This window comes from Dama dama, chromosome 9 (assembly GCF_033118175.1).
Source record: "Dama dama isolate Ldn47 chromosome 9, ASM3311817v1, whole genome shotgun sequence".
Classification (NCBI taxonomy): domain Eukaryota; kingdom Metazoa; phylum Chordata; class Mammalia; order Artiodactyla; family Cervidae; genus Dama; species Dama dama.
Genome location: NC_083689.1, coordinates 21,192,116 through 21,207,310, shown reverse-complemented (window position 1 = coordinate 21,207,310; position 15,195 = coordinate 21,192,116). Strand labels below are relative to the sequence as shown.

The window sequence follows — 15,195 nt, the reverse complement described above, 5'->3', positions numbered from 1 at the left end:
AAAAAAAAACCCACAGCTGTTTTCCTATACTCATACTCTCAATAGTTCTGAAACCAAATGTGTGGTGTTTTTTTTTTTTTCCTCCACACCTAATAATTCTCTAATTCTACAGACACCAGCTTGGGTGTGCTACAATCCAGTTCAATTCTGACACTATTTGTCCGGAGTTAGCGACAAATCCCATAGATTAAGGGCTCGGCTTCTAGCTCGGTTTACCTAGCTCACAGGGTAAAAAACATCCGTGTGCAGTGCAGGAGACCTCGGTTCAGTCCCTGGATTGGGAAGATCAGCTGGAGCAGGAACTGGCAACCCACTCCAGTATTCTTGCCTGGAGAATCCCGTGAACCGAGGAGCCTGCTGGGCCACAGTCCACAGAGTTGCAAAGAGTTGGACACGACTAAGTGACTAACACGCTTCAAGAGATACCCCTCCACTTTAGGTGACAATCACAAGCCTGGGTCACCCAGACTTCTGACCCACCAGCTACAAATGGGGGCTTCCCATAGCCCCCTCCTTGGGTTTGATAATTTGCTAACACAAACTCCAAGAACTTGTAGAAATAGTTTCCTTACTAGACTACCTGTTTATTATCAAAGGATTCCAATCAGGAAGAGTCAGCTGGAAGAGTTGCTTGGGGCAAGGTGCGGGGAGACGGGACGGGGCTTCCATGTTCTCTGGCCTTGCAACCGCCCACCCCACCCCCAGTATCTCTCTGTGCTCACCAACCTGGAATCTCTCCAAACACTTTGGCTGGGGCTTCCCTGGTAGTCCAGTGGTTAAGACTTTGCACTTCCCATGTAGAGGGCACAGGTTCAATTCCTGGTCAGGGAAGTAGGATCCCACATGACGTGGTGGTGGTTGGGAATCCCCACACCACTCCCCCCACCCCCCGCAAAAAAAAAAAATCAAAACTATTTGGTTGGAGTTCGGTTGAGGCATCTTTATATAGGCAAGATTGATTAAATTATGGGTCATTAGTGATGGACTCAACCTCCATCTTCGCAGATGTGGAGGTGGGGCAGGGCTGAAAATTTCAAGCCTCTAATCACATGGTTCTTCTGACTACTAACGCTCATCCTGAGGCTATTAAAGAGCCCCCAGGGGCTTCCCTGGTCTAGTGGCTAAGACTCCAAGCTCCCCATGCAAGGGGCCTGAGTTCAATCCCTGGTCAGGGAACTAGATCCCACATGCAGCTAATAGTTTGCAAGCTGCGACAAAGATCGATGATCCTACATGCCTCAACTAAGACCCAGGGCAGCCAAGTAAATAAAAGTCAATATTAAAAAAAGAAGAGCCCCAATCAGCTTGTTAGCATACAAAAAGACACTTATTGGGCTTCCCTGGTGGCTCAGAGGTAAAGAATCTGCCTGCCAATGAAGGAGACACAGGTTCGATCCCTGATCTGGGAAGATCCCACCTGCTGTGGAGCAACTAGGCCTGTGTGCCACAACTACTGAGCCTGTGCTCTAGAGCCCGGAAGCTGCAACTCCTGAGCCCCTGTGCCACAACTAGAGAAAAGCCTACACAGCAACAGAGACCCAACACAGCCAAAAATAGAAATAAATAGAAATAAATACAAATTTTAAAAAGACATATTGGAGATTGCAAAGGTTTTAGGAGTTATGTGCCAGGAAAGGGTGGAAAGCATAGAGAACAAATATATTTCTTCCTGTATCGCACTGAGACATAGCTACGCGCAAAGGATTGTGTTGTCTCCTGCAATCCAGTTGTGAAGCTTGGGTGTGGCTTACACATGTCTAATGCCCACTGCCTCCCCGAGGTGTACCCATCAGAGTTATGTGAACCTCTCTTCTTGGTATGTCTTGACAGGTATGCTGGCCCCATGGAGCGAGCCGGGGCGGAAAGCATTCTCACCAACCGCTCGGATGGGACGTTCTTGGTGCGGCAGAGGGTGAAGGATGCTGCAGAATTTGCCATCAGCATTAAGTAATTTCTTCTTCTCTGGCCCGTTTCCCCTTGTGAGCTGAGCACTTCAGGTGCTTAGGATGTAACCATTCGGGTATTGTGTCCAGGGGCCCTGAAGAGCTCTAGTACCAGTCCTTTATGTCTCAGCACAGGAAGAGAACTCAGTGAGAGGCAAAGTGAGAGATAAGAAGTGACTTATTAGGATAGGATGCTTCTGAGGTTTGCCAACGGGTGGGCCAGAAATGCTGTGCCCTAAGGACTCACCGGCCTACAGTTTCATAAACCAAGGAAAAGTGGGGAGGGGGAAGAGAACTTCTTTGACTTTCTTGAATAGATAGATGTCATGCTTCCAGCATCAGCTCCTCCTCCCCCAGGTTGAGTAGAGGAGTTTTCTTGTCCCTGTGTGGTCCGCCAATTATTCTTCTTGTGTGCAGAGAGCATGTCCTAGGATTCATTAACTTACTGAGTTCACAGGGCAGGAAGTGGGGCTCATGCCACCATTTTTTTATTGTTTTGGGGCATGTCCCGAGCCTCTGTTACCTGGTTATGTGACTAAGCAAGCCTGCTTGGTTTTGTGGTTAAGCAAATCTTCTTTCTTGAGTAATCATTAACTTACAGGGGTCTCCCATATTTTTCTATTTACAATCCCCTAGTGGGATTGACTGTTTAATCACCTACTTTGTCCCTTTATTCTGTCCCTGTCAAGACGATTGACAATAGTCACTTTTTATTGAGCTCCTGTAGGGTCCTGTGTGTTTTCAATTTTTGTTTTTTATTTTTTTTTCATTGATTGGTAACCCACAGAAAAAAGATAAGCTTCTTAAGCAAGGCTCTAAGGGTATATTAAGCATATTCTTTGTTGTTGTTTGGTCGCTCTGTAGTTTCTGCCTCTTTGTGACCCCATGGACTGCAGCACACCAGGCTTCCCTGTCCTTCACCATCTCTCGGAGTTTGCTCCAACTCATGTCCATTGATCGGTGATGCCCTAAGAGGCAGAGATGCAGTCTGGACCCAAGTCTTGCGGACCCTGGCTGTCCTTCCTTTCCGTTTGTTTTGGGTGCAGCTTCTTTCTTGTGGTGACTCGTTTCCTTGTTGGTTTTTTCATTTTGTCTTGTGATGATAAGTGGGGCTTTCCCCATGGGTATCTTTGCTGCTTGGGTCTCCAGAGATTTTGCATTTGCTTCCGTTGGGAATCACCAACAAGTTTACTTCTTTTTCAGATTAAAATAGTTTTGTTTAATTCCTTAGTTTCCCAGTCTATACAGGTGATTTAAATATAAATGCTAAACCCGTAAGAAGGTGGGGTTAAGGTGATGAATTCTTAAGTGTAACTTTTCTATTTTGAGTCTGAGACAAACAGACTCAAATGGTCCCTGCTGTGCTGATGGGTGGGGTTTTTCTAGAACACTTTTTCCCCCCTGAGGATGGACTTGACAGTCCAGCCTTTTGAGATGAGGGTGCGTCTCAGTGCCAACTCTCTACCCAACAAGGACACAATAACTCATCTCATGTTTCTATGTGATCAAGATGTACGCTCTAGGGAATCCCCTGGTGGTCCAGTTGGGGCTGCCCTGCCTGCAATGCGGGAGACCCAGGTTTGATCCCTTGGTCAACAAGACCCCCTGGAGAAGGAAATGGCAACTCACTCCAGTATTCTTGCCTGGAGAATTCCGTGGACAGGGGAGCCTGGTGGGCTACAGTCCATGGGGTCACAAAGAGTTGCACACAATTGAGCAGCCAACAGTTTTACTCTCCACGGTTAGGACTACTGAGGGCCCGAGTTTGATCCCTGGTTGGGGAACTGAGATCCTGCAAGCTGCATCGCACAGCCAAAATTGAATTGACACATACTTTTAAGTTTCATCCTCATTTTGTCCTTTGGGGGATTTCCCTTACTTTTTTTTTTTTTTTAAGAGTTCAGCATTCTTTTCTCAGCATTTCTAGGGGTTTTTAGAAGTAGGAGATTTTTTTTGGTTATCTAGTTCTTCATGTAGACAGAACCATTCCTGCCAATTCATGTCTCTTCCGGGTCCTTACTAGTCTGTGGTCCGCCATATTGCTGGAAATGAATTCCCCTCTCCTACATCCTTTAGATTCTATGGTCCTTTGTATTGGTGGAAGTGGAGATTTCATCCAATCTATTCTAGAAGGATGCCTTGCTTACAGAGTCCATTTGATTTCTAAACAACCTTAAGGAAGATGATTCCTATTACACAGGGGAAGAAATGAAGGCATAGAACAGCAAAGTCTCCAGGGAAGGGATTCTGTTGGATTCCAGTGGTCGCCCCTTCCCTCCAGTAGCCAAGTACCCTTCTTCCATGGTTGGGGGCGGGTATAGCCCGGGGCTGAGACACGATAGGAAATGGGCCTAAATTCCCCGACTCAGCTCTCAGGGACATCTTGCTCTGTTTCCCTGCATGCAGGTATAATGTTGAAGTCAAGCATATTAAAATCATGACATCAGAAGGACTGTACCGGATTACAGAGAAGAAAGCTTTCAGGGGACTTACGGTAAGGGTCAATCTACCCCAACCCCAGTCTTTCAGAATCTAAGTTGGACCCTCTCTGAGGCTCCACCTTAGGACCCCTTTTCCTCCATCCAAAATAACCACTCCAAGAGGCACTATGGAGCAACTGGCTTTAAACTTGTTTTTCTAATCACCAACAACGAGAATAATAATAATAACCACAGTAGCTGCAGTGGTCATTTGCAAAGCACTTGTTGAGTGCCAGACATACTATCACTAGGACAGCAGGTCATCCGCTCAGCTCTGAGTTCCCATTTCACAGATGGGGGAAACTGAGGTTTGGTTCTCATCTGGTATCATAGAATGGCAGAGTCTCTGTTTTTGTCAGACATCAAGAGTTAGCTCTTTTTGCAAGGCAGAAATAGAGACACAGATATAGAGAACCAATGTATGGACACCAAGGTGGGAAAAGGGGAGTGGGATGGATTGGGAGATTGGGACTGACATGTATACACTAATATGTGTGAGACAGAAAACCAATGAGAGCCTGCTGCATAGCACAGGGAACTCTACTTAATTAATGCTCTCTGGTGACCTAAATGGGAAGGAAAGCCAAAAAAGAGGGGATATATATATATATATATATATATACACGCACACACACATAGAGCTGATTCATATTGCTGCATAGCAGAAATGAACACAACGTTGTAAAGCAGCTATACCCCAATTTAAAAAGATTTAGCTCTCCTTAATCTGTTTAATGACCATTTCATGGAGAATCCAGGGGCCTTTCAAGTGTTTTTGCTTCTATTTGTTGCCGTGCAATTTTGGACTACTTTTAGACCTCTTAAGCCCATGGATAAGGCTCATGGATCCTACCCATGGTCTGTGGATCCTTGGGGAGCTTTGAATTGTCTGGAAAAAATTCTAGAGTTTTGCATATATCTGTATTTTTTTTTTGAGGAAGGTGTCTCAAATTCCATTTGAGCTTCAAACAGATCCTTAACTCCCCCAAAAGTTAAGGACTATTCATTCATTCCACATACCTTTTTCTTCCCCAAACTTTTTATTCTGAAAATTTTTCCTCCCTCTGTTTTTTTTTTATTTCTGAAAAATTACTGAGATGTTACTGGAATAGCATCATGAATATCTGTGGGCCTTTCACCTGGTTTTACTGATTGGTTGTTAATATTCCTCTTTTGCTTTCTTTCTCTCCCTCTCTGCCTCTACACATGCACACACACACACACACACACACACACACACACACACACAAACTTATTTTGCACTATTTAGGAGTAATTCGCAGATATCAAGATCCTTCCTATAATTTAGTAAAATGGTACTGATGAACCTATTTGCAGGGCGGTATTAGAGACGAAGACATAGAGAACAGACTTGTGGACAGAGTGGGGGAAGGAGAGGGTGGGACGAATTGAGAGAGTAGCATGGAAACATACACATTACCACGTGTGGTGTTATGCTAAGTCGCTTCAGTAGTGTCCAGCTCTTTACAACCCCATGGACTGTAGCCCACCAGGCTCCTCTGTCCATGGGATTCTCTAGGCAAGAATACTGGGGTGGGTTGCCATGCCCTCTTCCAGAACCATGTGCAAAATAGATAGCTAATGGGAAGTTGCTTTATAACACAGGGAGATCAACCCGGTACTCTGTGATGGCCTAGACAGGTGGGAAGGGGTAGAAGGGGGCAGGGAGATTCAAGAGGGCAGGGACATATGTACGCTTAGAGCAGATTCACGTTGTTGTATGGCAGAAACCAGCACACCATTGTAAACAATTATCCTCCAATTAAAAATAAATTTTAAAAATTCTTCCTATAAGTACTTCAGCATGCATTTCTGAAGAGCCAAGACAATTGTTTTCCCCTCACCACCGTATCCTTATCACGGTCAGGGAGTTGAACATTGATACAAAATTATTACCTAATACAGAACATTTTCCAAGCTCCCTGATGGCCCCAATTATGTTATTACAGCCTTTTCGTCCCCAGGATGTAATCAGGGGAATCACCCATTGCATTCATCTCCTTCGTGTGTCTCTTAATTTTCGAGAGCTCCCCAGTCTTTTATTTATTTCTTTGGTCTTTCATGATGTTGATGTTTTTTTGTCTGTTTGTTTTCCAAGTGAGAGAATGTGTTAATCCAACAAAAATGAAATAAACAACCAGAGTTTTGAGTGTTTTTTCACACTTGTAATGAACTGGAAGAAGGTTTCAATTACATAAGACAACTATATTCTGTTAAAAAAAAAAAAAAAGCCACTCCCATCACCCATGACATTGGCATTTTTTTTTTTTTTTGACATTGGCATTTTTAAAAATAATTAAATGTACTTATTTTTAATTGAAAGATAATTGCTTTATAGTATTGTATTGGTTTCTGCCAAACATCGGGCTTCCCTGATAGTTCAGTTGGTAAAGAATCTGCCTGCAACGCAGAAGGCCCCGGTTCAATTCCTGGCTTGGGAAGATCTGTTGGAGAAGGGATAGGCTACCCACTCCAGTATTCTGGCCTGGAGAATTCCATGAACTGTACAGTCCCTTGGGTTGCAAAAAGTCAGACACGACTGAGCGACTTTCACACGTTCACAAAGAGACCAGCTTTTGGCTGCCACACTCTATCCCTTGTCCTAGGACTGATTTCTGGATCTGTCCTTTTCTAGCTGTGTGACCCTGGATGAGCCTTCTCTGTGACTCAGTTTCTCCATCTATAAAATAGGGGACTCATCAATGTATTTACCTCCCATGATTATTAAGAGATTTAAAAAAATATTTATTTTTTAAAACTGAAAAAAAAAAAATTGGGGCTGGGTCTTCATTACTGTGTGGGCTTTTCCCTACTTGCCCCAGGTAGGGGCTAGACTCTAGTTGAGGTGCGCAGGCTTCTCCTGGTGGTGGCTTCTCTTGCTGCAGCGCATGGGCTCTAAGGCTCGTGGGCTTCAGTAGTTGCGGCTCATGGGATCAGCATTTGCAGCTCCTGGAGTCTAGAGCACAGACTCAGTAGTCGTGGTGCAGGGATTTCAGTGGCATGTGGGATCCTCCTGGATCAGGGATGGAACCCATGTCTCCTGCACTGGCAAGCAGACTCTACTACTCAGCCACCAGAGAAGCCCCTAAATATTTATTTTTAATTAGTGGATAATTGCTTTACAATGTTGTGTTGGTTTCTGCGATACAATAATGTGAATCAGCCATAAATATACATATATCTCCTCCCCCTTGAGCCTCCCTTCCACCCCTCTAGGTTATTAAGAGATTTTGATGATGTGTGGTTGCACACTGACCAGCACACAGTAGTTGCTTAATAAATAGCATTTATTATTATTACAATTATTTGTAAAAAATAGAGCTCTTGACACCCAGAGGGTGGGGTGGGAGGGGGGGGTTGGTTTTGGTGAATTGGTTGTCAAGCAAGTTGATTCTTTGGTAAGTTTATCATGAAACAAACTGGATATTAGGAGAACTGTTTTGAGACAATGTGATTTCTTCCCCATAAAATGGTCCTGGCCTCTGGGAAGGGAGTGAGCTCCCTGTCATGGGGAGCTTTCAAGGAGTCTGTTGCCAGGGAGCGCAGAAGAGGGGCCTGTTTCACACAAGGAGTGGGGTGTGGTTCCTTCCAGCTCTGCCTCCCTCTCTTGCGGGCTGGCCCTCTGGAAGAGCATCTGTCCTGCTGCTCTCTTTCTAGGAGCTGGTGGAATTCTACCAGCAGAACTCTCTGAAGGATTGCTTCAAGTCGCTGGACACCACTCTGCAGTTCCCCTTCAAGGAGCCCGAGAGGAGAGCCATCAGCAAACCAGCAGGTAGGAGGCCTGCAGACGGGGGCCCGCAGTGCCAGCTCCTTCCCGTTGTGGAGGGAACGTGCGGGGATGCGGAGGACATTGCTTCCAGTGGGTGTGGAGACGTCCTCTCGGTGAAAGAGCCTGAACTCCTTCCCACTTCCAATTTGTCCCTTTGCTCCTGAGAGATCTGCATATCCATTTGTTTGGATGAAAGGGGTTACTTTCACATTTGGGAAATGAGGATACAAGAAACCAGAAGGGTGCTCATCTGTATCTTTTAAGCCTTTAATTTTGTATTAATATCAGGCATTAATCAGTATCAATAACCTTCTCCTGGGCTTCCCTGGTAGCTCAGATGGTGAAGAATCTGCCTGCAATGCAGGAGACCCGGGTTCCATCCCTGGGTCGGGAAGAGCCCCTGGAGAAGGGAATGGCTACCCACTCTAGTATTCTTGTTGGCATAATCCCATTGATAGAGGAGCCTGGCAGGCTACAGTCCATGGGGTCATACAGAGTCAGACACGACTGAGTGACTAAGACAACAATAAACTTTTTCCCCACAGAAAGGCAAGATCTTTAGCACACTCTTACTTCTGTTTTCCTTTGTATAGCTTACTCACCTGGTTTGTTGAAATTTTCTGGACTGTTGGCTATGGTTGAAAACAATCATGCCTTACATTTTAGGAATTCTTTCTTCACCATTGCATTTCAGTTTGCAAAGTTGTTATCAAGCATTATTTAAACTGTCTGCATTTCTTATTTTCCATGTTTTCCTTTATTTTTAAAATTCCTTATTCTGATTCAAACTTTATTTTGCTGGAGTGCATTCTGGAGTACATTTAGTGGAAAAGTCACATGGGTGGTGGAGTTTCTGAATTCTTACCTGTCCAAAAAAATTTTTTAAGATGGATTTAAAAATCAATTATTAAAAAAAAAATAAATAAATAAAAATAAAAATCAATTATTGTTCAAATGTTTGCCAATAAAATAACAATTCCCCACTGAAAAAGCTATATTTTTGATAAAGCAACAGCAGCACAACATCAGGATTCTAAGATGAAAATTGTCATTATTCTCATCACCCAATCAGATGTTTCTGTCTGCACATTTCTTGTTGGAAAATATATTCAATCAGCCTATCTGCAGAAATACTACAAACTAATTTTCTACAATATCACTTAATATTGTACTTTGAGAAGTTTTCCTGTGTCCCTTTCCCCCTTGTTTATCTTTCTCTCTCTTTTTCTTTTCTTGTTTCTTAAAAAAAAAATACCATTTGTTTATTTATTTGGCTGTGCTGGGTCTTAGTTCGGCACATGGGATCTTCCATCTTCATTGTGACATCCAGGATCTTTTTAGTTGTGACATGCAGGATCTTGAGTTGTGGCATGCAAACACTTAGTTGTGACATGTGGGATCCAGTTCCCTGTCCAAGGATTGAACCTGGGCCCCCTGCATTGGGAGCACAGAATCTTAACCACTGGGTCACCAAAAGAAGCCCCTGTCCTTCTCTTTTTTAACCCTTAGACCTCCTTAGTATAATTAATATTATCTAGAATGAAAATTTCCACATCTTTCTTCTGTTTCTCTTACTATGAATATATGTGTGTTTGTTAGTTGCTCAGTCATGTCTAATGCTTTGTGACCCCATGGATTCTAGCCCAGCAGGCTCCTCTGTCCATGGAATTTTCCAGGCAAGAATACTGGAGTGGGTTGCCATTTCCTCCTCCAGGGGATCTTCCCGACTCAGGGTCTCCTGCATTGCAAATAGTTCTTTACCATCTGAGCCACCAGGAAAGCATGAATAGACACAAAACATTTAAAAGATCATATATGGTATTCTCTTCTAAATTTGCACGCTGGTTGGGCTGGAAGAATGATTCTGGGAAGACAGCTGTATTCCCTCAGAACACAGGGCGCCCAACACTCAATGGAAAGAAGCACTGAGGGGTCCTTTATCCCAGCGCATTCTCCTGAGAGCATGGTCCTCCGCAGGTGGTGGGCGGGCGGGAGGGCTCTAATCGAGGCTGTTTCCCATGTCTGCTCTCTGCCTTACAGCCGGGAGCACCAAATACTTTGGCACAGCCAAAGCCCGCTATGACTTCTGTGCCCGGGACCGATCAGAGCTGTCCCTCAAAGAGGGCGACATTATCAAGATCCTTAACAAGAAGGGGCAGCAGGGCTGGTGGCGAGGGGAGATCTACGGTCGGGTGAGTTGGGGCGGGGCTCGGCAGTCACAGTGGGGCTGTCCTGGATGGTGGACTGGAGAGGGTGGGCAGGGGGGCGTCCCTGGTTGGAAAGGAGGAAGGGACAGAGATTTCATGTATGCATCTTGCAGTTATTTATTGAGCACCTACTATGTGCCCTTCTGCTGGGTGCCGAGGAGGCACTGCCCTATGAAACTCATAGTTTAGTGGGAAGTGTAGAACTGTGAGCATGCCCTCGTAAGAGTGAGTGGTCGAGATTGAGATGGGGATTCGTGAGGCACCTTGGGAGCCCCCCGGGAAACCCTGACTCACCCTGGATGAGGTCAGGACACCTTCTGAGAGGCAAGCTGATCACTGAGGGATGAGTAAAGTTAGCCAGGTAAAAAGGTCACAGTGGGGGTGGGGAGGGGGACCAGTGTGGGAAACTATTGCAAACAAACCGTCATGTGCAAAGGCCCTGGGGTGAGAGAGTGAGTGGCATGTTTGGGGGAACCTGAAGGGAGGAGTTTGTCTGTCTTATTCACTTCAGTGTCACCAGTGCCTGGAACACAGACTGTCACATAGTAGTTGCTCAATATTTGTTGAATGCATGAAGAGGCAGACCAACTACTTTTGCCTTCTGTGTTCTTTGCCTGCATTTGGACTTTCAGGAGGGAATTCAAATTTTCTCAGAAAACTTTGCTTCCCTTTGCTTCTTATTGTTGTCTCACAAAGGCAGAGAGTCTTCTTTATTTCAGCTGCTGATGAATTTCTAGTCTCCAGCATATTGCCCTTGCTTGTATCAGTTTCTCAAAAAATACTTGTTGAATGAAGATAAGGAGAGTGGTTAGGAGCTTAGATTCTACCAGAAGGAAACATGAAAAGTGACCTCTGGATCATTGCTTAGGAGAACAGTTTTAGGAACCATAGAGGGTAAATTTATTGTGCAATGGAGGACAAATAGGGTGTGAAGGAGACTTCTGGGGTGTTTACGAAGGTCTGGGCTATAAAGAATTCATCCACCCACCCATCCATCCATTGTTCTATCCATCCACCCATCCATCCATCCATCCACCCACCCATCCACCCACCCATCCACCCACACATCCATCCATCCATCATTTTGTCCATCTGTACATTGTTCATTATTACACCCATCTATCCTTTGTTCATCCATCCATTCATTCCATCCATCCATCTTTCCATCATCCATCCATCATTCCATTCATCCATCCATCCATCATCCATCCATCTATCTTTTCAATATTTATTACGTATCTACTGTGTTCCAGGAACTATTCTAGATTTTTGGAACTCAGTGATGAATAAGACAGACAAAAATCCCTGTCCTGTTGTAGTGAAGGGAGGGGGAACAGAGAACAAGTCCATAAATAAGTAACATATATAATCAATTAGATGGTGAAAAGTGTTATGGAAAAGTAGTAAGTGGGGGTAAAGAGTGTCGGGATGGGTGAGGTTTGCAGGCCTTAAATAGGATGGTTACAAGTCCTTATGGATACGGTGACACGTGAGTAAAGGACAGGAGGAGGTACAGATGTTCAGCCGAGGGTGTGTCTGGAGGAGGTACTTCCTGCGGTGGGAGATGTGACAGGTGCAAAGGCCCCGAGGCAGGAGGAAACCTGGCTGGTGTGTCAAGGAGCAGCGGGAGGATGGGCAGAGAGGCCGCCCTGACTGCTTCCCTGTCTCTTTCCAGGTTGGCTGGTTCCCCTCCAACTATGTGGAAGAGGACTATTCTGAGTACTGCTGAGTCTTGGCACATTGGCAGAGAGATGAGAGATTCCAGGCTCCAAGCCCAGGATGAACAGGCAGTGGGGCCAGGAGCTGGGACAGATCCTGGCGGGCTGAGAGTCTGCAATGGACTGTGGAGGGGTAGTGTCCAGCTGGCGGGGCTCCAGGGATGATGCCCTGCCATGGTTAATTTATAACACATGGATTTCCTCTTGGGTCCCCTTGAAAAGGTGGGGCTCCAGGCAACAACCACTTTCAAAAAATGATGAATGGATGGACGGTGTCAGACCTGCAAGGGGAATGATGGGAGAGGGAGTCGGGAGAGACACAAGCCCCTTCACTGACTCCTGCTTTCCAGTCCTGTCACCTTTCTCTGTCACTTAAAGTAAGACCTCGAAGACTTAGAGAATGAACTTATGGTTGCCAGTGGGGTGGGATGGTGGAGGGAGGATGGGGAGGAAGGGATAGTTAGGGAGTTTGGGATGGATATGTACACACTGCTATATTTTAAATGGATAACCAACAGGGACCTACTGTGTATAGCACATGGAACTCTGCTCCTCAAGGTTACATGGCAGCCTGGCTGGGAGGCGAGTTTGTGTATAAATGGCTGGGTCCCTTCACTATTCACTTGAAATTATCACAACATTGTTTGTTAATTGGCTATACCCAAATAGAAAATAAAAAGTTTAGAATATAAAAACAAATAAGGCCTAAAATCTGGAAATGGGACTCCTATGTGGCAGGAAAGAATTTTACATTCACAGATTGTTCAGTGACCCCAGGGACTGCAGTGCGTCAGGCTTCCCTGTCCTTCACCATCTCCTGGAGTTTGCTCAAATTCATGTCCATGGAGTCGGTGATGCTACCCAACCACCTCATGCTCTACTGTCCCCTTCTTCTCCTGCCCTCAATCTTTACAGCATCAGGGGCTTTTCCAATGAGTCAGATCTTCATTACAGAAGGCCAAAGTATTGGAGCTTCAGCTTCAGTATCAGTCCTTCCAGTGCGTATTCAGGGTTGATTTCCTTTAGGATTGACTGGTTTGATCTCCTTGCTGTCCAGAGTCCAAGACTCTTGCTCAAGAATCTTCTCAAGCACCACAATCTGAAAGCAAAAATTCCTCGACACTCAGCCTTCTTTATGGTCCGACTCTCACGTCTGTACATGACTACTGGAAAAACCGCAGTTTTGACCATATGGACCTTTGTCGGCAAAGGTTGCTTTACAATGTTATGTTAATTTCTACTCTACAGCAAAGTGAATCAGCTATGTGTACACACATACCCCCTCTTTTTTTGGATTTCCTTCCCGTTTAGGTCACCACAGAGCATCGTGTAGAGTTCCGGGTGCTGTCCAGCAGGTTCTCATTAGTTACCTATTTTATACACAGTATTGTCAGCGTATATATGTGAGTCCCAGTCTCCCAAATCATCCCGCCCTCCCTCCTTTCCCCCTTGGTGTCCACACGTCTCTTCTCTGCATCTGTGTCTTTGTTTCTGTTTTGGGACTATGTTCATCTATACCATCTTTCTGGATCCCACATAAATGTGTTAATACACAGTATCTATTTTTCTCTGTCTGACTTACTTCACTCTGTATAGAGAGTGAAGGGCTCCAGGTCCATCCACGTCAAACATATGGGACACTTGACAAATTTGCTGTCATCCTTGCACAGGGGCTGTTCCAGTTTTAGTATTTGTGCTGCCGAAGTGAGCACCAGAATCTTTCCTTAGGCTTTTGAAAGCCCGGAAGTCACATCTTTGGTAGATTTCCTGAAGGAATAAAAAAAAAAATCTGTCACCTTAGGCTGAGTGTTGCTGCTGTTAACAAATTATTTCTCATCTCAATGTCTCATAATTCTTTCATGCACTGGCCTCAACTCTGCTGAAGAAGAAGCTCCTGGAAGGAGAAGGCGCTGCAGCCTTGGGATGTGCCAGGCTTGTGGCAGGAGTGAGAGAGAAATGACTGGACCACCCAGTGGTTTCCTCATATTTCTTCTTGGGAATGAAAAGAAGATATCTCATTGGCCAGAGCAGCATCAGTTGGCAAAGATTTACTCCTCAACCAGGGAGAAGCAGTGACTACTTGGAATAAAATCAGAACCTGCCAGAAAGCCCTTTCTATCATTCATTCATTGATTTATTCACTCACTTTTGTGATAAGAAGGAATCCATGACGCTGACTATATGTGAAGATGGGTTCTTTAAAGAGCTAATTAAGTTAAAGTGATGTCATTAAGGTGGACCCTAAGTCAATGTGACTAGTGTCTTTCTGAGGATTGGGACGCACCATCAATACCATCAACAGATGAATGGCTAAAGACGTACACACAAACACACACACACACACACACACACACACACACACACACACACACACTGGAATACTACTCAGCCATAATACAAAAGAAATCTTGTCATCTGCAGCAACGTGGATGGACCTAAAGATAATCATACTAAGCAAAGTGAATCAGAAAAAGACAAATACTGTATGATATCACTTATCCGTGGAAACTAAAAAAAAAACCAAACATACAATTATTTATTTACAAAATAGAAACAGATTCATAGATTTTAAAGACCTGTGGTTACCAAAAGGGAAAGGCAGGAGGGTGAGATAAATTAGGAGTATGAGATTCATGTCTACACACTATATAAAAGAGGCAAACAATAAGGACCTACTCTATAGTATAGGCAACTATGCTCAATATCTTGTAACAATCTATATGGGAAGAAATCCGAAAAAAAAAAAAAAGGATGTAAAACTGAATCGCTTTGCTATACCCCTGGAACTAACACAATATTGTAAATCAGCTATACTTTAATTTGAAAAAAAGAAAAATGGAGTGGGTTTAGGGGAAAGAGAAATGAACGTGAGCCTTGTAGGTTCTGAAAATCACCAGGAGTTTACTGTGCTAGAAGGGGAGGGAGAGAGTAAGGGGCTGGAGAAGAGGTTGGAGTTGCCCTGTTACGTACCCCGAGAGGGCCCAGGCAGACAGCTGCTGAAGGAGGCCACTTCTGACCGGGGGCGGAGGTGAGGCGTGGTCTCAGGTGTGCCCTGGC

General features: G+C 44.7%; 1 protein-coding gene and 1 non-coding gene across 2 annotated transcripts in view; both read left to right on the top strand.

Annotated features, from left to right (window-relative positions):
• Positions 1 to 14,246, top strand: part of VAV1 (vav guanine nucleotide exchange factor 1) — a 65,007-nt gene extending 50,761 nt beyond the window's left edge. The window contains exons 23-27 of the mRNA XM_061150541.1: positions 1,831 to 1,947; positions 4,350 to 4,437; positions 8,102 to 8,216; positions 10,254 to 10,405; positions 12,096 to 14,246. Of these exons, the coding sequence (XP_061006524.1) occupies positions 1,831 to 1,947; positions 4,350 to 4,437; positions 8,102 to 8,216; positions 10,254 to 10,405; positions 12,096 to 12,149 (526 nt within the window). The 3' untranslated portion in view covers positions 12,150 to 14,246. The remainder of the gene's footprint in view (positions 1 to 1,830; positions 1,948 to 4,349; positions 4,438 to 8,101; positions 8,217 to 10,253; positions 10,406 to 12,095) is intronic.
• Positions 759 to 831, top strand: TRNAG-UCC (transfer RNA glycine (anticodon UCC)). The gene has a single exon. It is a non-coding gene; the product is annotated as a tRNA-Gly (tRNA).
• Positions 14,247 to 15,195: the final 949 nt, after the last annotated feature.